General features: G+C 42.8%; 1 protein-coding gene across 1 annotated transcript in view; it reads left to right on the forward strand.

The window, feature by feature from the left end:
* Positions 1 to 20397, forward strand: part of rab15 (RAB15, member RAS oncogene family) — a 146898-nt gene extending 126501 nt beyond the window's left edge. Inside the window, exons 4-8 of the mRNA XM_055640780.1 lie at positions 14662 to 14722; positions 16365 to 16442; positions 16530 to 16619; positions 19177 to 19242; positions 19785 to 20397. Coding sequence (XP_055496755.1) covers positions 14662 to 14722; positions 16365 to 16442; positions 16530 to 16619; positions 19177 to 19242; positions 19785 to 19943 — 454 coding nt within the window. The 3' untranslated portion in view covers positions 19944 to 20397. The remainder of the gene's footprint in view (positions 1 to 14661; positions 14723 to 16364; positions 16443 to 16529; positions 16620 to 19176; positions 19243 to 19784) is intronic.
* Positions 20398 to 21924: the final 1527 nt, after the last annotated feature.

Here is a 21924-nt window from a genome sequence, read left to right on the forward strand (position 1 = left end):
TTCACAGAAAGCATGCTTGCATCAAATTGTAGTGTGCATGTTTAAGCATATATGTTACCATGGTCCAGGATTTATTGACACAGGTTGATCATACGCTGAATAATCCAACCACATTTTTGTTTGGATGTGGAAAGAAATAATAGAAATTCCATTCATTGCAACTTGTAAAAAGAGTTGAGATACTGTATTATAATTTTGCTGCATGTCATTGTGGTATATATCATGTCTTGATTGTTGAATATGTTTAATTTGTGACTTTATTTGAGGCAGAAATAATATGTGAGTGCTTCATTGAGCATAATTCCGACTGGTAACTACGCACTTCGTCTGAGCACATTATCGTACGCGTCATGCAAGCCATCTTAAATGACCACCTAAACTGTCATTTGGCAACCTAAAAAGCTGCCTAGGTTGCCCGGCTGATAACAGAGAAAAAAAGTTAAGTGAAAGCCCTGGTATTGTGTGTAGATTGATGATAAAAAAAAAAAGAATTTAATCCATTTTAGAATAAGGCTAGAACAAAACAAAATGTATAAAAAGTGAAGGGGTCTGAATACTTTCTGAATGCACTCTACCTGCCTCAACTACCTCCTCCAGCAGATTGTTCCATTCACCCACCACCATTTGTGTGAAAAAGTTACCCCTGGGGTTCTTATTTAATCTTTCCCCTCTCACCTTAAAGCTATGTCCTCTAATCAATTCCAAGAATGATGTCTTAGGACACATATATTTTGAGTAAATGTTTTTGCCCTCATAGCCCACAGCAAATGTTAATTCTAATTAGCTTCCATTGATAAACTAAATGACAATTTATGATGATTCTAGTCAATTCTCACTCAGATTTCCTTCTAATTTCCTTGATGAGATTATTTCACCGTGTAGGAAGGAACTGCAGATGTGGGTTTAAACCAAAGATAGACACAAAATGCTGGAGTGACTCAGCGGGACAGGCAGCTTCTATGGAGAGAAGGGATGGGTGACGTTTTGGGTCGAGACCCTTCTTCAGACTATTTTGCTCTGTTTGTGGCTGATGGCAACCCTGTGAAGCGTTGTCGGAACCTGCGATAGTTGAATAAAGACAACATGTAGTGTGATCAGTTAAACCACTCTGGTTAAAGTCATTTCAAGGGCACTTTGCCAGCTCAGTGTTGGTATAGGGATAAAGAATTAAATATTGAGTAACAATGGAAACCTTGCATGATCTCTCACATTTGAATTGTAGCTTTTTGGTCAACCCAAATAATATTTTTTAATTAAAAGCAACAGGCAGTAACACTCATCAATCATTACAGCTGCTGGTCAGGTTATCAGATGCTGCCAGCTGCAAGTAAACAAAAGTGTATTGTGTGTATGATGAAACGCGGTTATTAATTTCCAGTCTACCTGACATCCCTTGGGCATCAAGCCAACCACACCAGGATAAATGCAATGCAGAAATATGATCTTCCTTTCTTGAGTTATGTTAAGAGCTGCTCTGCAACTATCTGAAAGAATGTTTGTCTTGCTGCTACTACACAACATTAAGTCTTTTTTCCCCCCAGTATTTTAAGTATATCCTCTTCTCTTTAATGCATGTCTTTATCAGTGTGTCTAATTTCACGTTGTGCATTTGTTGGCTCTGGGACGCAGTTTAGTTTAATTTAAAGATACAGGATGGAAACAGGTCCTTCGGCCTACCCAATCTACACTGACTAATGATCACTTGTGCACCAGTTCAATCCTACATACTAGGGACGATTTTGAAAAGCCAATTAACCTACAAACCTTTGCGTCTGTGGGATGTGGGTGGAAACTAGAGTGCCTGGAGAAAACTCACGCAGTCAATAAACAATAGGTGCAGGAGTCAGCCATTCGGCCCTTCCTGCCAGCACTGCCATTCAATGTGATCATGGCTGATCATCCCCAATCAGTACCCTGTTCCTGCCTTCTCCCCATATCCCCTGACTCCGCTATTTTTAAGAGCCCTATCTAGCTCTCTCTTGAAAGCATCCAGAGAACCCGCCCTCTGAGGTAGAGAATTCCACAGACTCACCACTCTCTGTGAGAAAAAGTGTTTCCTCATCTCCGTTCTAAATGGCTTACTCCTTATTCTTAAACTGTGGCCCCTGGTTCTGGACTCCCCCAACATCGGGAACTTGTTTCCTGCCTCTAGTGTGTCCAAACCTTTAACAATCTTGTATGTTTCAATGAGATGCCCTCTCATCCTTTTAAACTCCAGAGTGTACAAGCCCAGCTGCTCCATTCTCTCAGCATATGACAATCCCGCCATCCCGGGAATTAACCTTGTACAGTCGGAGGGGGAACATGCAAAGTCCGTGCAGTCAACACTGATAGTCAGGATCGAACTCAGGTCTGTGGCACTCTAAGGCAGCAACTCTACTGCTGCGCCACTATGCTGCCCTCTGATGTGTGAAAATTGCTTGTTATATATTTTTGAAACGTTGCAGGCACTTTGAAAACAATCAATTGGCTCCGAAACATCTTAGAAAGTTGTGAGATTGCGAAGGGCACTGCTTAGGTTTGCATTTGTTCCTTACAGGAGTAGCGGTGGAAGCAGATAAGAGAGTAGCATTTAGGAGGCTTTTAGATCGGCACGTGAAAGGAAGGCGCTGGAACATATGCAGGCAGCGGAGATTAGTTTGCATCATGTTTGATACAGACATTTTGGGCCAAAGGTCTGTTCCAATTCAAGATATAGCTCTTTGGGCTAACGGAATCAAGAGATATGGGGAGAAAGCAGGAACGGGGTACTGATTTTTGATGATCAGCCATGATCATAGTGAATGGCTCGAAAGGCCTACTCCTGCACCTATTTTCTATGTTTCTATATTTCCAACGTTATAAGGTTCTGTGCGAGCTCTTTTGGAGTTTTGGAGTTTTTACATGTAACTTACAACAGCCACATGAAATTAATTTGTACATTGCCACAAATCAATTGGCCATGGTACCATAAAAAATGTACCAAATTCTGCAGCCTTTATAGACAATTACTGAAGACATGGTGCAATAAATGGAATCTTGAGACTGAGGAGGGAAGAACAATTTCTGTAATATTGGTACAAACTGAGCTGAACGATTGGCGTGTTCAGGATTTCCTCCCTTCCTTTGCTTGAAGCTGGTGGCAGATAATCAAAATTGATTCTGAGACAGTGGGGAGTGGAATGTTTATAGTTACTCTAAAGAGAAACACACTTCTGTTTGTTAGTGGTGACACAAGGGACTCCTGTAGGTCAACGATTACAGGTCACCAAAGCTGATGTCTCCGGTAATCAGACAAAATGCCAGAAACATTCTCCAGGTCACGCAGTGTGTGCGGAAGGAGAAATAGAGGCACTGTTTCAAGGCTGTGACATTTTGTAATAAGGAAAGGATATCAAGAGGTAGCAGCTATTGAGAAAAGGCAGAAACAAAGCAAGTTGGCGGGGATGAGATGGTGCGATTCCATCGACCACACTCAACCCCACTATTCTATTCTCCCCTCCATCTACACCTCCAGCCTGCCACCATTCCCTACTTTTTGCACTTGTTATATCCCTTTGAGTTTTATCAGATATACATCTCTGATATCCTTTCCTTCTGACAAAATGCCACAGCCTTGAAACATTGCCTCTATTTCCCCCTCCACAGATACCTTCCAGTTCTGACAAAACCTTATTGAACATAGATAAGAAAATTTTAGAGGGATATGGTCCAAATGCTTCTGGTGAGTGCAAGATCAGCAAACAAAGTCTCCGCATTCTGTGACTATGAATTCATTTATATAACCTTGGTAACATTTGCTTGTATATCCAGCTTTAATCCAACGTTGAAGAACCAGGGGTTCCTTTCAGCACAGTAGAGAACTGTACCAGTCTTTCATCTGAAAGGACGCAAAGTGCTGGAGTAAAGTCCCTGTCTCACATTCATGACCTAATTCGTGACCTCTGCCGAGTTTGCGCTTGACTCATACTCGCAGCATGGTCGCCACGAGGTCATAGGAGATCTTCCTCATGCTTGTGAGTGGTCTCCGCGTACTCGTGGCATCAAGTAAGTCGCGATGTTTTATCTAGCCTGATAAAAAATGTCCGCGAGTTAAAAAGAAGGTCGGCATGGAAAAAATCGATACTTTTTACTCGTAGGTAGGTCGTGGGTAGGTCGTGATATTAGTGGGAGGTAGTCGTAGGTGGTCGGAGGCAGCCGAAGGGGTGGAAAAAAAGGTCAGTTGAAAAGAAAGGTTAATTAAACAGCAGAACATTACCTCTGTCACGCCAAGGCATGTTCATTCATAGCTAGAGAGTTTTTTGGAGAGGAAACTTGTGTTTTAGAGCTGGCACCAAAAAGGCAGCAGCACAGGGGAAGGGCACAACCCTAAAAAAAACCTGCCATGCAGGTGTTGCCCACCCATGAGGAGTGGCAGGAGGTGATGCCACGGGAGGTGATAGTGCAGGAGGAGGCAGCCCTGCATGAGAGACCCCTGGAGGAGGAGACCAGGGCGGTGGTATATGTCCCCACCACCATCACATCCTCATTTGAAGGCAGCAAAGCAGCCCTTTCTGCTGTGTCTGACACAGCATCAGAGGCAGATGCCCAATTGGTGGTGAGGGAGGGCTGGTGGAAGGTTATGCCCTACACCTTCGCCAGGCAGCAGGAGGGGGACCTTGAGGAATGGTTCCAGCAGAATGCCATCCTGTACGATAAGGGAAATAAGGGGTACAGGGACAGGGACATAAATGGCATGCTTGCCATCCACTGCCCCACATGCGTGCTTAAAAGTTCCATCTTTTGTCAAAGCCCAGCGCCACTCTCTTCCAGTCATCTGGTGTACTGGGACAGTCCATCACATCATCTCCATTCACCCATTGAGACCTCTTCTTGTGCTTTGTCTTCACCCTTGCTCTTCTCCTTCTGCTTTTCTTAAAAGGCTGCTGAAGCAAAAGGGCTACTGCAAACAGCAGTAAAACATACATGGTCGAAGCTAGTCTTCAACATAGTCGAAGGTGGTCTTCTACATAGTGGTGGGTCTTCAACATAGTCGTGGGAGGTCTTCAACATAGTCGTAGGAGGCCGTATACATAGTCGTGGAAGGTTGAAGGAGGTCGTAGGTTACCGCGACCTTGATTTCTTTTTAGGTCATTTAAGGTCGTCAGAGGTTGTGAAAGTGGGACAGGCCCTTTACTCAGTAGATCAGGCAGCATCGATGGAGAAAATACATGGGTAAATGCGTGTTTTCGGTTTGAACAAGGTCCCGACCCGAAATGTCACCGATCCATGTTCTCCAGAGATGCTGCCTGACCCACTGAGTTACGCCAGCATTTTGTGCCCTTTTGTATAAACCAGTATCTGATGTTCCTTGTTTCTCCAGTCTTTCATGTTCATCATTTTCTGACCTTGCTCCTAAATTTGGCTTTCACAATTGGAACTTTTTTTCTCTTGTCACATTATCATAATTTAAATAGAAATATTATTCTGAAATTTCCATTACTAGAGACTGTTTAATTTCAAAGGAACATCTGATTTGTTTTTTGCATGGTGATTGCAGGTTAATTATATAGAGAGTTAATATAAAAAGGGCTTGGAGCCCTAGAGCAAGATAAATCATATATCTGTAGAATATGTAATTGGAGCCAGTGATAGAAGTAGGTTTCTCAATATTTAATATTAGGTTATGGTGGGTGGTTAAAGAAAAGAACATGAAGAGATGTCCTGTTGAAATGAGAAGACATCTTAAGAAAGGTTAAATACAAATATTCACTAGTTGGGACAAATGGCCTGTTTCCATAATGTGTGTTCATAAGTCCAAGGAGCAGAATTAGGCCATTTGGCCCATCAAGTTTACTCTGCCATTCGATCACAGCTCAATCATCTTTCCCTCTCAACCGCATTCTCCTGCCTTCTCCCCATAACTCTTTATCCCCTTACTAACCAAGAATGCTCAATGTCTTGGCCACTACCTTCTGTGGCAATTAATTCCACAGATTCGCCACCCCCTAGCTAAATAAATCCCTACTCATCTCCATTCCAAAGGTATGTCCTTTCCATTGGATATGTTGGAATCTCTGTGGAATTGAAATCTGGAAGCAGAATGTTGAGATTTAGTTTGCTGTTCTTGCGATTACAAGATGTAGAGAATTATCCAATTCATGTTTAGTATTTTAAATGAATAAAGGATCTGATAGGGTTGATACAATCACAACAATACTTTACTAGCCAAGTATGTTTTGCAACATACGAGGAATTCCACTTGCCAAGTCAGTCATACAAATAAAAAAAGTTCATTCTCTTCCCTTTCATACCCAGTGCTTCAACCAACGATGTCATTCTGTTGCCATGGATGAGTTAGATACCTGGCGAAGGCAGTCTAAGTTAAATGAAACTTCAACTTTGGAGCTATGGTAGAGAAGTTCCATGAAAGTGAAGGAAGAATCCAATCAGAAATATGTGTCTGTAAGTTTTGAAGATATTATTGAAGACCCTGAACTGATGTCAAGTTGAGTTTATTGCCATTTGCACAATTAAAAAACAGACACAAGGAACTGCAGAGGTTAGTTTCCCAAAAAGGGCACAAAGTACTGGAGTAACTCAACGGATAGGATTTCTGGCTGAGAAGGGTCCCAAATATAGCTTAGTGATGTTCTCCAGGGATACAGCCTGACCCGCTGAGTTACTCCAGCACTTTGTGTGTATTTTTACAATGAAAATCTTGCCTGCAGGAAAAAATTGCGCATAAGAAATAAGAAATAACATTAGTGCAAAACACATTGAACCCATGTCCATGGTAGTGTTCGAGTGGGTCTATAGTGTTTGGTCATTGTGTTTAGGCTTGTGCAGTCAGTTCAAGAACCTGATTGTTGCAGGATGTCAGGTCAGATTGGAGCTGAATGGAAAAGAAAATGGATCATCTGTTTTGTGTAAATGATCAAGGCCCATTCATACCTAGTGTTTCAACCAACTATGTCATTCTGTTGCCATGGATGAGTTAGATAGTGTTTGCCTAACCTTCATATTTTCCATTGTTTTTCCCCTGAGTCATGTGTTTTTATGCAAACAAAGTTGCACAGTGATTGCTTTGTGGACGAAAAGATCAAAACAGGAACTATTCACAACTCAAAATAACTTCATTATTCGCAAAGCAGATTAGTTGATGGATTTACTAATGAGGCAATAGTCCCTGGGCCACTAAGTGTTGGGACTGCGAGGAATGGAAAGAAGGGAAAGTTCATATGTGTGTCACGCCATGCACTCGGGGAAGAAGAGATTCGCGAACAGCTTCTTCCCTACTGCTATCAGACTCCTTAGGGAGGCACAGGGGTGCAGCGGGAGAGTTGCTGCCTTACAACGCGAGAGACCTGGATTTGATCCTGATTACGGGTGCTGTCTGTACGGAGTTTGTACGTTCCCCCTGTGACCGCGTGGGCTTTCTCTGGGTGCTCCGGTTTCCTCCCACACTCCAAAGCTGTACAGGTTTGCAGTTTAATCGGCTATGGCTAAATTGTAAATTGTCCCTAGTGTGTAGGATAGTGCTAGTGTGTGGGGTGATCACTGGTCGGCACAGATATGTGGCCGCACTGTATCTCTAAAGTCCTGAATCAATCATATTTTTCATATGAGAAATATGAAATCTCATATCCAAGAGGTGCTGCCACATATGCTTACTCTTAAATTTACCTCATTCAGTTATTCCATGACTACATTTTAATATTTTATTTGGCACAACTTCAGATTGCAATACAATCTTCATACAATTCCGCTATTTTGCATTTGTCATTGTATCTGTCATCACCATTTTACTGTTTACTCTATGAGCTTCCTGTGAACAAGGAATTTTGTTGCATCCTGGTGTAAATGGCAATAAACAAATATAAATCTGAGAGGGAAGAGTAATGTAATCAAATTTGCTAATGACACAAAAATAGCCAGGGGTTCAAAGGTATTTTATTGTCACGTGTACCATTTAAGGTACAGAGAAACGCGTTTTCCATACAGTCATACCATAAAAAAGCAATAAGAGTAACTACATAAAGGTTAACATAAATATCCACCACAGCGGATTCCTCACGGTGATGGAAGGCAATAGACAATAGGTGCAGTAGGCCATTCAGCCCTTCGAGCCAGCACCACCATTCAATGTGATCATGGCTGATCGTCCCCAATCAGTACCCCGTTCCTGACTTCTCCCCATATCCCCTGACTCTGCTATCTTTAAGAGCCCTATCTCTTATAAGGCAATCAAGTCTAATCTTCTTCCTTTTTTATTCTCCCGCGGTTGGGACAGTTGAACCATCCGCAGTCAGGGCGATCGAAGATCCCACAGCCGGCGATTGAAGCTCCCGCAATCGAGGCGGTCGAAGCTCCCGCAATCGAGGCGGTCGAAGCTCCCGCGATCGAGGCGGTCGAAGCTCCCGCAATCGGGGCGGTCGAAGCTCCCGCGATCGGGGCGGTCGAAGCTCCCGCGATCGGGGCGGTCGAAGCTCCCGTGATCGGGGCGGTCGAAGCTCCCGTGATCGGGGCGGTCGAAGCTCCCGCAATCGAGGCGGTCGAAGCTCCCGCGATCGAGGCGGTCGAAGCTCCCGCGATCGGGGCGGTCGAAGCTCCCGCGATCGGGGCGGTCGAAGCTCCCGTGATCGGGTCGGTCGGTCCCCAACCAAGGGGCCCCAAGCTCCATGATGTTAAAGTCCGCAGGCTCCAGCGACTGGAGCTCTGAGGTCGATCCCCGACAGGGACGGCGAGCTCCACGATGTTAAGTCCTGTAGGCTCCCGCAGCTGGAGCTCCCAAAGTCGATACCCAGCAAGTGGCTGTCAGCTCCTCTATGTTAGATCGCAGTGCGGATGGAGATACGATACGGAAAAAAATCACATCTCCGTCGAGGTAAGAATGATATAAAAGTTCCCAACACCCCCCACATAATACAAAGCTAAAGAACACTAAAACATACATTTAACACATACTAAAACCCAATAAAGAAAGAAAAGGGCGAGACATTATGACCTACCCCAACGAGTGACCATATTTGGACTCTGCAGCAGGTCGAGGGAGTGGGCAAAGACTGGCAAATGGAGTTTAATGGGGGAAAATGTGAGATCATGTACTTTGGTAAGAAGAATCTTAAGACCGACTATTATCCAAATGCTCATTAGCGAAGTCCAGAGGGATAGAGGAGTTCCTGTGCATACAAAAATATACTAGCAGTGGTTGGTGTTTAGAAATAGGAAAATATTGTTACAATTTTGCAGAGTACTGGCAAGGCTGCAAACAGTCCATGATTTTTGTCCCTTATTTAAGAACGGATTTTCAGAAACCTCTATATTGGGGGGGGATTGCATTCCTAATATACAGACTATTGCAATTTTTCATTTTGTGTAGCATCACTATCTGCATGAATGTCAAGAAGAGGAAATTGAAAACAAAATAAATATTGTGTAGATTTATTTACTTTTTTCACATAAATTCTCTGAGAGCAAATGTAATTCTGTATTTCAATTTTTGAAAGTGATTTGTGAGTTCATTGTATCCCTATCTGTGAATTCTGTGAGGGTGAATTTCCATAATCCAACCGGTTGTAATGCAGTTGATAGTAACAATCGGGGACTCCAAAGAGATTCCATCAACTAATTCCTGTGTTGAAAAGATTGTCCTGCAATATGCAGCTGATAAACTAGATCTATTTTCTATCATGTCTCCCCTCAGCCTCCAATGTTCTCAAACAGGAATCTCAAACAAGGGTGGATAGTTACAAGATTACAGAGTGGTTCAGTTTAAAGATACACATGGGAACAGGCCGACCAGAGATCACCCCGTACAGTGGCACTATCCAACACGTGAGGAACAATTTACAGAAGCCAATTAACCTACTAACATGTGCATCTTTGGAATGTGGGAGGAAACCGGAGCACCCGGAGAAAACCCACACAGTCATAGGGAGAACGTACAAACTCCGTACAGACAGCACCCGGCGTCAGGATTGAACTTGGGTCTCTGGTGCTGTTTGGCAACATCTCTACAGCTGTGCCCAATGCTGCCCTAACTTAATTAAATTTAACATTGGTCATTTAATACTGAGATTTCTACGAATATATTCTCATAGAGAGTGATGAATATTCTCATAGAGAGTAATGCATTTCTCGTCCTGGGACGTTGTAAAGGCTAGTTTATTAGGAAATTTAAAGAGGAAGTTGATACACTTTTGAAATATATAGAAACTAAAGACCGTGAGGAAGTAGCGCCGAAGAGGAGATAAATCCTGACGTAGCTCAGCCGAGATCGGACTAGCAGGAAGGTCTGTGGGTTATTCCTGCTCTTATATTCCTAATTTTTGTTACGCTCATATGTTCTGAGATCCATACAATTTAGAGCATACAATCTCAGACTTTGCTGAGGACTGACTGAAAATAAAATCTGAAGCCATTTAGTGTTGAGCGGTTTAAAAGTATGATTAATTTCAGCCTTTAGTCTGTCAAGAGACGAGAAGGCAATAAATCCGTCACCTGGGCATGAAATGATCCAAGTGCAAATAGCTTCTGTCGTCAAATCAATTGCCTGCTTTCTAAAAACAGCTTTTAGCTGTTGTATTTTGCTTTGGAAACTGAAGACTTTACTTGAATAATAGCAAAGTTAACGTAAGGATTGGGTCCCATGAATACTTACAATAATTGGTATCTGGTACGTTAGAAGATAGACACAAAATGTTAGAGTAACTCTGCGGTACAGGCAGCATCTCCGGATAGAAGGAATGGGTGACGTTTTTGGGGTGAGACCCTCCTTTAGCCTAATTTACTAACCCAGAGATCTCAGTTTAAGGTTAAGGAGACCCAGGTTTCCTGCTAGTGCCTAAACCTGTGAGACAAACATGTGAGACCTTATGAGACCAATTTGAATAGAAAATAACTCTTAAAAGAAATGTTATATCTTTCATGGTGGTAAATTGAAATGGCTGGAAGACTTCAATTCAATTCAATTCAATTCAATTCAATTCAACTTTAATGTCATTGCACAAATACGAGTATGGATACAACGAAATGCAGTTTAGCGTCAGTCCGTAGTATAGTGCAATATAGAAATAAAAATAAAAATACAGAATAATCAAACAATGTGGACGGAGAGACTGGAGAAGTCTATCGGCGTGACTCCGAGTTCAGCAATGTGATGGTATTATTGTAGAAGCTGTTCCTCATCCTACTGGTACGAGACCTGAGGCTGATGGGAGGAGGGCAAACAGTCCATGGTTGGGGTGGGAGGGGTCTTTAATGATCTTCCCGGCCCGTCTCAGACACCGTTTTCGGTGGAGGGCATCCATGGCAGGGAGCGGGGCACCGATGGTGTACTGCGCGGTTTTCACCACCAGTTGTAGTGCCTTCCTGTCCGCTACGGTGCAACTGCTGTACCATACCGTGAAGCAGGTGGCCAGGATGCTTTCGATGGTACAGCGGTAAAAGTTGGTCAGGATCTGGGGGGACAGGTGAGCTTTCTTAAGCCTCCTCAGGAAGTAAAGGCGCTGCTGCGCCTTTTTGATCAGCTTGGAGGTGTTGAGGGACCAGGACAGATCCTCCGAGATGTGTACCCCGAGGAATTTGTAGTTGGAGACGCGCTCCACCTCAGTCCCGTTTATATGGATGGGGGTATGTCTCTGCCCCCTCTGATCTTCCTGAAGTCAACAATAATTTCCTTCGTCTTCTTGGAGTTGAGGACGAGGTTATTGTTGGCACACCAGGTTGTCAGGTGCTGGACCTCATCCCTGTAGGCTGACTCATCGTTGTCACTGATCAGTCCTACCACCGTGGTGTCGTCGGCAAACTTAATGATGGCGTTGGAGCCATTCTTAGGGATGCAGTCATGGGTGAAGAGGGAGTAGAGGAGAGGGCTGAGCACACAGCCCTGAGGCACGCCGGTGTTCAGTGTTATAGTGGAGGAGGTGAGGTTGTTGACCCTAACAGACTGCGGTCTGTTGGTGAGGAAATCCAGTGTCCAATTGCAGAGGGAGGTGGAGATGCCAAGTCCGCTGAGTTTGGTGATCAAGCTAGCGGGGATGACAGTGTTAAAGGCGGAGCTGAAATCAATGAACAGCATCCTGATGTAGGTGTTATTGCTGTCCAGGTGGGTCAGGGCAGAGTGTAGGGCCGCCGATATGGCGTCCTCTGTGGACCTGTTGGTCCGGTAGGCAAACTGATGGGGGTCCAGTGTGGGGGGGAGGCTTGCTTTGAGGTGAGCCAAGATCAGCCGCTCAAAGCACTTTGCAATGACAGGGGTGAGTGCCACTGGGCGGAAATCGTTGAGACTCCCTGTGGCTGATTGTTTGGGCACTGGCACGATGGTTGATGTCTTGAGGCAAGTGGGGAACACTGGGCCAGTGACAGATTGAAAATGTCAGTGAGGACTGGGGATAGTTGTCCAGCACATGCCCTGAGCACCCGCCCAGGGATGCCATCGGGGCCGGCAGCTTTGTGCTCATTCACCTTGCTCAGTGCATCTTGTACAGCAGAGGTGGAGAGACTGAGGGGTTGTTCATTCGGGGGTGGGGCAACTTTGATGGCTGGAGTTTTGTTGTCCCGGTCAAAGCGAGCATAGAAATGGTTTAACTCGTCCGGAAGGGAGGCGTTGTCTGGGGGGGTTGTTCCAGGAGGTTCATTCATTCATCCAAGACCACAAGAAATTGCAGAGAATTGTGGATGCATCATAAGATCATCAAGCAAACCAACCTCGCTTGCATTGACTCTATCTACACTTCACACTGCCTTGGCAAGACCACCAGTTTAATCGAGGATGAGTGACACCCCAGCCATCCCTTCTCACATCAGAGAAGAGGTACAGAGTTTGTGAAGGCACACCTGCAGATTCAGGGACAGTTCCTTCCCAGCTTATATCAGGCAATTGAACCATCCTCTCACCAACTACAGAGCGATCCTTGATTGTAATCATGTATAGTCTTTCCGCTGGCTGAAAAGCATGCAACAAAAAAGATTTTCACAGCATAAGAAGACACAACTCGTCCATGCCAAGCAAGATACAAAGTTGGGGCCATGTAGCTTCTGTGAAATCATCAGTGGGGAACCATAGATTGGTAGGCACGCTGGATCACGGGGCAGTGTCTACCCTTGCTCCTGGTTCCTGTATCCCAGTGGTGAGCAAACCTTCTGCTCTGTGAGATTGAGCTGAATCACACTGGCTGTGGAACCCCTGACGTTCAGCCACAAACCCCTATCAACTCCCAGATTTGTGTGGACTCACATCACACTGGGCACCGACCTCTGCAATGTCAGGATTAAAGTCCCCTTTGATTTGAATTGTTTGAGAATTGGTAAACAGTCAGAAAGCAAAGAGTTATTAGAAATCATCTATGACATTAGAAATCATAGTGCATGGTTTTGAAACCAATTATGCAACCGCTAAGCTGAGGGGACCAAATAATGTTTTCAAGTTTCATTTGACAACATTTATTGGGATTGTGAGGCAACTCTTGCATTACGGCCATTAAGGAAATTTGCCCATACGGAATTCAAGATAATCCAAGACAGGGAATACAATTTGCTTTTACAGAATTTAGATGGGGGATAAAGAAATAAAGATTTTGACCTGGTCACCTTGTCGATTAGGTTGGCAGTTACATTGAGTCATTTCTTGCCTCCATCTTCAGCCTGATATCATGAGCAAACGTGCAGCACTGCCACACTTCATCAATGAGCCATTCTCTCTGACACGTTACATTGTGGGGAGTCGCAGTAGCCATGGCCAAAGCTTACACCGGCTCCTTAAGTTCATCTCCCGGCCTTTACTCCACTTGCTCTAAGTCACTGTGCTGTACCCCCCTGAACATCACCTTTCTCCCATGAACACAGATCCACTTATCCCCCCCTCCCTGTCTCGGATGTCTCCATTCCCAAACTCTTGTTTAATCCACGAGCCTTGAAAATCCACAGAAAGAGCATTTGGGAAAGTCTTTCTAGTTTGTTTTACAAACACGTATTGAGGCAACCGTGCACTTTGTGGGATTTATCTTTGAAGGTAATGAAAATATATCCTCTGGCCACACATAAAAAAAGCAAAAATATTGCTTAACACTCTTAATGAAAACATTTCTCCTTTGATAGAACAAATGTAAGGTACTTATGGCACTGGGATGTCATCCTTCTTGCTACAGAGCACTGTCTTGTCTATCAATGTCTAAAAATACTTGTGCCTCATCAGGTTGAAAAATCCCACACTTTGTGCACCATGCCACTATTGCATTTGTCGTTGTATCTATCATCACCATATTTATTTACTCCATGAACTTCATGCAAACAAGTAATGTCATTGCACCCTGGAGTATATGACAATAAACTAATTTCAACCTAAGGGGGCAGAGTGTAAAAGGAATCCAAGTTTGCTGACTAGGTGAAAAGAGGTTCAAAGGCATGTTCGGATGATCAATTCTGGACATCGCAACAGGATAAGTGAGAGCGCAAAAACATGGCAAATGGAGTTTAATGGAGGAAATTCTGGTTGTGTACTTTGATAAGAGGAATCATAAGGCAGACTATTATCATAATGGAGGAAGGTTACACATGAGTGAAATGCAGAGGAATGGCGGTGTTCTTGGGCTGTTGAAAATATTGGAAGCTATTGACAGTTGAGTTGTGTGCACATATTTCAATTTAACTTGGGTCTGGCAATTATAATTGAATTATTCTTATTTTTCATTATGTTCCCAGGGATACCGCAGGGCAGGAACGATACCAGACTATTACAAAGCAGTACTACAGGCGGGCCCAGGTGAGCTTGGCGACGTTACTCTCTGTGTTCCTGGGAAGTAACGATGATTGCCCTATTGGCTTCCAGAATATTTTCAATTGAAAGCAAGTTCATGAACTGCACCAAAAGTTAGGATGGGTCAGAAATCAAAAATAAATTAACAACCCAGGTGTGTATTTACCTGTGGTTTAATTTATTGCATGGCTGCCGAGCTATTTAATGATTAAGACTATGGTTGCCTTGTTCCTTGACAGGAATTTATTGGGTCTTTGCCAAGGCAATATGATGTATCCAAAGCACTGAAAGTGAACCCAAATTCATTAGTTTGCTTATTATTCCAATGCTGTCTGTGTAGGAGCTGAGCTTTGTAACTGCAACCAATTGTGGAAAAGCCCACTGTCCTGAATAATGAGCCACTTGGCTCCCTCCCCCCCCCCCGAAACATGATTAAAATGTGGTTATGGAATAGAAGCTGAGCTTCCAGCAACATGTCACTGTAAATCGTAATCCCACTCCCACTCTGATCTCTGCCTTCTGCACTGTTCCAACAAACCTGAACATAAGCTTGGAGGCACAAAGAACTACAGATGCTGGTTTACAAAAAAAACCCCACAAAGTGCTGAAGTAACTCAGTGGGTCAGTCTGCATCTCTGGAGGACATGGATTGATGATATCTTGGCTCGGGACCCTCTTCAGACGTAAGTGTGATGAATAGATGTCCTTCATTCAACACTGGGCATTGCAGACTGAGGGCTCACAGTGAGTTCAACAGCATTGGATAATTAGCAATTCCAGCCTTGCATTTTGCATGACCAGCGTATTTCATTTCCCTTTCTTTCTCTGGTAATCTCAGGTTTATTCATAGTTCTCGTTACACCACATCCATGCAGACCGTTGTTGTTTAACAGCCTCCAATAGCATCAACATCACATGCGCCATCAAGCCTCTCCTGCTCTCCATCCCCCACCTTTTGTTCTCTCTGCCTCTCCCTCCATTCTCTGCCCAGCCCAACTTTCTCTACAGTATGACACTTTATTATCATCAGCTTTTCCTGGTTTTTAAGGAAGGTAATCGTCCTTAATATTAACTCTGTTTCTTCCTCTGCAAATGCCGCTAAGTATATCCAGTGCTTTCATTAGTTTAATCTCGTTTAGTTTAGTTTAGAGACACAGCACATAAACAGGCCCTTTGGTCCCTTGAGTCCACGCCGACCAGCGATCTCCTTACACTAAAACTATCCTACACACTAGAGTCAATTTCAAATTTTTACCAAAGCCAAATTAACCTGTACGTCTTTGTGGGAGGACATGGATTGTCCGCACCCTGGTAAAACCCACCCAGTCACGGGGAAAACGTACACACTCCGTACAGACAGCATCGGTCGTTAGGATTGAACCCAGGTCTCTGGCGCTGTGCCGCTCTGCAGTGCTAATTCATTGCTTGCAATCAATACTGACCACTGTTTTGAAACTTAATAAAGGTAAAATCATTTGGCAACTCAAAAATGTTATCCATCTAAAGAGAGTCTTAAACTAGAGACATATGCAGCAGCACAGGCCCCTTTACATCTCAACATTACAACTGTGGTCTACATTCTCAATCCAAGCAATGACTGTGCTCCATGAACCTTTGTAATACAAATTGTATTGCTCTTTACTTACAGGGAATCTTTTTGGTGTACGATATCACAAGCGAGAGGTCCTTTCAGCATATCATGAAATGGGCCAGTGATGTTGATGAGGTAAGAGAGTGGCTATACATTATTTCACTTTGAATAAATATTACTCAGATTTTAACACGATACTCACATTGTATATTTTCACCCCAGTATGCACCAGAAGGGGTTCAGAAAATTCTCATAGCCAACAAAGCTGACGAGGAACAGAAGAGGCAAGTTGGTGCAAGGCAAGGTCATAAGGTGAGTTCTTGCTACACACTGTAGCTATGTTTAAAAGAGGTTAAAATGATGAAGAAAATGCCTTTTTTAAAACTTTAGACTTTAAAAATACAGCGTGGAAACAGGCCCTACAGCCCAGTGAGTTCACACCGACCAACGATCACTTTATACACTATCACTATACTACACATTAGGGACAATTGACATTTTACAGAAGCCAATTAACCTACAAACCTGTAAATCTTTGGAATGTTGGAGGAAACCAGAGAAATCGGAGAACATACAAACTCCATACAGACAGCACTCATAATCAGGATTGAGCCCGGGTCTCTGGTGATGTTACGCAGCAACTCTGGTGATGATATTGTAGTTCAATAACAGGAACCAGTCTAAAATATAAGACAAGTGGAAAGTCATGATAATTTCCCAATCAGAAACCGTTACTATGGTGTTACCCACATCTGCTGTGCTTGGTCTATTGGTGTTGCTGAACTAAAGTGCTCGAGGTATGAGGGGCTTGTGGGGAGTTTTTGCTGTGGTTGTCTTGAATCTAAATGTTGAATCCTTGAGAATAATTTGTGAGAATAAGAGTCCAAACTAGATTTATAAATTGGGTAGCTGTCTTTCTTTGCGATTACTTTAAACCCTCATTATAGTGGGCTATAGGGGGAGAGGGGGGAATGGTGGCCATTATTGCTGATTGTCCATTATAACCGAGTGAGGTGTTATCATTGTATGCAGTTGAAAGAAAGAACTGCAGATGATGGTTACTGCACAAAAGTACACAAAGTGCTGGAGTAACTCAGCAGGTCTGGCAGCATCTCAGGAGAACATGGATATCTGACTCCAGGACCCTTCTTTAGACTGATTCAGTCTGCTAAGTTACTCCGGCATTTGGTGTCATTTCATCGTAATACTAGGCACTAATGCTGCTGGTCTGCACCAGCGAGCGACACACTGTTGTTGCAGTTCACATTGTAGCCCCTGGGGACAGCGCTTTCTTCAGGCCGCTGCCACTGACAAGGAGGAGAAGAAGGCGGTGATGGGGGAGCAGACAAAATGATGGCCAACATGAAAAAGCTGCAGCCGGTGATAGGGGAGGGAGACCTACATTGACCGAGCACGTCCTGTCAGTGGCGGTGGCCCAAAGGAAGTGCTGTCTTCAGGGGCTACAATGTGAGCCACAACAACAGCCACGTCAACTGGACCGTGTGGTGGGTGAAGAAGGGATCGCTGGTGCACCTTGAGATTCAGGACTGGGGTCAGCGGCTGAGGGTTGTGGTGAGAGCCGCGGGTGGCAGCGACAGGTTCGTTGAGAAGAACTTTTTTTCACACAGAGGGTGGTGAATCTCTGGAACTCTCTGCCACAGAGGGTAGTTGAGGCCAGTTCATTGGCTATATTTAAGAGGGAGTTAGATGTGGCCCTTGTGGCTAAGGGGATCAGGGGGTATGGAGAGAAGGCAGGTACGGGATACTGAGTTGGATGATCAGCCATGATCATATTGAATGTCGGTGCAGGCTCGAAGGGCCGAATGACCTACTCCTGCACCTAATTTCTATGTTTCTATCTGTCATGAAGGTGTCTGTTAAAACAAGGGTTCACTGTACTGTACAATATGCTTGAATGCTGTTGCAAGTGTGACACCAAATGTAAACATGACAAACTCGCCGTATTGTTGAAGTGATACTTGGATCTGGAGCATTATATACAGGTTTGGTCTCCTTTCCTAAAACAAAGGAAGATATTTGGCCTGGAAGGAATGCAACCAAGATTGGAATCCTTTACCCCAGAGGTGCTGTAGAGGCACATTCATTGAGTTTGTTCAATCTAAAGAACGCTAGATTTCTGCATATTAAGGATTACATAGAAACATAGAAAATAGGTGCAGGAGTAGGCTATTCAGCCCTTCGAGCCTGCACCGCCATTCAATATGATCATGGCTGATCATCCAACTCAGTATCCTGTACCTGCCTTCTCTCCATACCCCCTGATCCTTTTTGCCACAAGGGCCACATCTAACTCCCTCTTAAATATAGCCCATGGACTGGCCTCAACTACCTTCTGTGGCAGAGAATTCCACAGATTCACCACTCTCTGTGTGAAAAATATTTTTCTCATCTCTGCCCTAATTCTGGGGAGTTTGCAGGAAAATAGAACTGAAGTAGAAAATCAGTCACTATTTTGGTGGCAGGTATCAGAGGTTATGGGGAGAAGGCAGGAGAATGGCGTTAGGAGGGAGAGATAGATCAGCCACGATTGAATGGCGGAGTAGACTTGATGAGCAGAATGGCCTAATTCTACTCCTATTCCTTATGATCTTGTTGGATGGCAGAGCAGGCTTGTTTGACCAGATGACCAACTCCTCCTCCGAGCCTTCGGTTCTTGACTCATATCTGCAGAAAGTTGTGCAACATTAGAGTATGTTTGATGAGTACATTGTGAATTTAGTACTAAAAAGTACTAAAATAAATGAGCACATTATCCTTTGTTGTGTTAAAAGGAGTATAGCAGGGGTGGTAATTTTGTATTCATTGTTTGATCTCTTGTTAAATGTCCTTTCAATATTTCCTTGCAAAGCTTGCAAAAGAATATGGAATGGACTTCTTTGAAACAAGTGCCTGCACCAACTATAACATTAAAGAGGTGAGTGGAAAAATTATAGTTAAAGAACTGTAAAGGCTTACACAACTGCAGATGCTGGTTTATACCAAAGAAAGACACAAAATGTTGGAGTAACTCAACGGATCAGGCAGCATCTCTGGAGAACATGAACAGGTGATAGGTGAAGAAGGGTCCCAACCAGAAACATCACCGTGTTCTCCACACATGCTGCCTGACTTGCTGTTATTCCAGAATTTTGTCTAAAGCAAGCATATTGTAGAATTTATAACCTTGTCTTTTCTATTAGTTTTATATAAAAGTTTTTACTTTGTATTTTCCTTGTTTTGTCCAAGACCCTTTGTCTGAGCAGTACAAAATGCACAGCTTTCGGATGAGAATCCCCTGACCCAAAGCATTTACTGTTTCTCCTTCCACAAATGTAGCCTGACCGTTTAAAAATAATTTCAGCATTTTCCGTTTTTGTATCAAATTTCCAGCCTCTGCCGTTTGATGATTTTCTTTCATTGGCATTGTTTTGTTACTCTTGTAACCCCGTGGTATTTTGATGTGCTTCACTTCCATAGTCATTCACTCGACTGACGGAACTAGTGCTACAGGCCCACAAGAAGGAGCTTGATGGACTTAGGCTGTCAACTCCCGATGAACTTGTCATTGGCGATTTAGAAGAAGATGACAGCAAAACCGAGCGGATTGATAATTCACAAAAAGCTTGCTGGTGCTAGAAATATCGCAAAAATGAAAAATCCTATTCTGCTGTCTGAGTCATGCCTCAAACTTTCAAGACCTGGTTGCCTGCTCCTACACTGTGTCATCTCAAATATTCATCTGAATCCTGCCTTTCCCTTGAGTTGGATTAATCCGTACAGTCAGTTTTTATCGGTATTGTATTTTTGTCCTGGCTCTGTGATTCAACAATTTCTTGGACCTGGCTTGTCTGCTGTGCTTTTTGTACAGTTACTGTGCTGTGATTCATGTTCAGATCACCGAATGTTGATCCAGTAGCCCAGTTTCTACAAGACTGCAGTTTCAGTATTTGTTTCATATGTGAATGACCCTTCCAGATAATACGTCTCAACATCAATCAATATGCCAATTTCTTGAAATATCCCCCAATTGTGTAGTTAGTTTCTGCAAAATGCTATTATTATTCTTGCTCAATAAAAATGCTTTGTTGTTTTTTTTGTCCAATAATTTCTAAGACCCGTGTATCTCCTTACACACAACTCTTTTTAGAATTGCAAGAAGGGTTTGAGATTGTGACAATAATTTAAAGGCATGATCAAAAGATGGCTTTAATAAAGGCAAATTTAAATTAATATTTTCATGAATGAACAAGCTCCTTCTCTTACTTATTTTCTGTCCAGAGCGGTGCTGTGGATTAATGGTTTTGAGCAATGCCTATAACTAATTTTGCGTAATAGCCGTAAATTTGCTTTCAATTTAAAATGTATATTTTGCCATTTGTCCATCTATTTTTGGTCTTCATTGGAGATCTGAAAATAAGGAAAGTATTGCTGCTTGGATTAAATAGGAAACTGATATGGCATCCACTCAAAACATGACCATCCCACCACTGTACATGTCAAAAACAAAAACATTACACATTTTGCTAAGCAGGTAAACCAGGGGTGGGGAACCTGCAGCCTTCAGGCTGCATGCGGCCTTCTAGGCTATTAAGTGCGGCCTTTTGAATTAATCTAAATTTTGTAGAAAAAAACTTTTATTTTTATTAATATGTTTTTGTTCGTCTTTTATTATTTTTATTTTAATCTTAAAATGAACGTATTTAAAATACCAAAGAGTAAAAGAAGATTTAGCGAAATAATCCTCCCGGACTGAAATTAAAACATAAGAAAGTCATGAGGGCTATTTTAACAAAATAATGTACATCTTGAAGTATATCTAATTGAAGTTTCTTGGATGCGGCATTATTAGATTACAGCTAACCTAATGCGGCATTCCAACATGAAAAGGTTCCCCACCCCTGAGCTAAACCAATCATCATTCCATTCAAAGTCCAAGCCTTACAGGTTTAAATTTGGAGCATCTTGTGAAATTATAGGACAGGAATTTTTTTTTTCATTTTGAAAGCTGAAAATTACTTTTAAAATTGAAAATTCTGTGGATTGTGTGTTCTATAATTCTGGTCTTTTTCTTGAATTCCCTTGTAATATTTACATCCAAAGTTCAAAGGAAACCCCTCTGACAGTGATGTGATAGATCTGTGCAGTTTGATGGAATAATGTGGAAATTCACTTTGGTTTTAATCAATGGCATGAAGTACAATTTTCCTCTTTGTAATTAATAACCCCTGACAAACCTACGTTATATGAAATAGTGTATTTGAAATTAGTAATAATGTTAAATGAATAATTGAAACAATAGACGGCAACAGTTTCCAGCCTTAATCCCAGCCTACCAAAACATTATGTTGTCCCATAATATTAGGTGACTACTTTAGCAGTTGATCATAAAGTTTTTTTCAATCATCGCTGGAAGCCTTTACTAATATTTCCCATTCTTCGGAGCATCTGTGTACTTTTTACATATACAAGGAAAAATGTATTGCCAATAATGTCTTCTGATCATTTGCTCTGTTCCTTTGTTATGTTGAAGAGAGATCTGTTTGCATTAGATCTATTGAAGGAAAGACATCTCACTCCATTTGGTGCTTAATCTTCTAAATGTGTTCAAAACTGGATT

The sequence above is a fragment of the Leucoraja erinacea genome, chromosome 9 (genome assembly GCF_028641065.1).
Source record: "Leucoraja erinacea ecotype New England chromosome 9, Leri_hhj_1, whole genome shotgun sequence".
Taxonomy (NCBI): Eukaryota; Metazoa; Chordata; class Chondrichthyes; order Rajiformes; family Rajidae; genus Leucoraja; species Leucoraja erinaceus.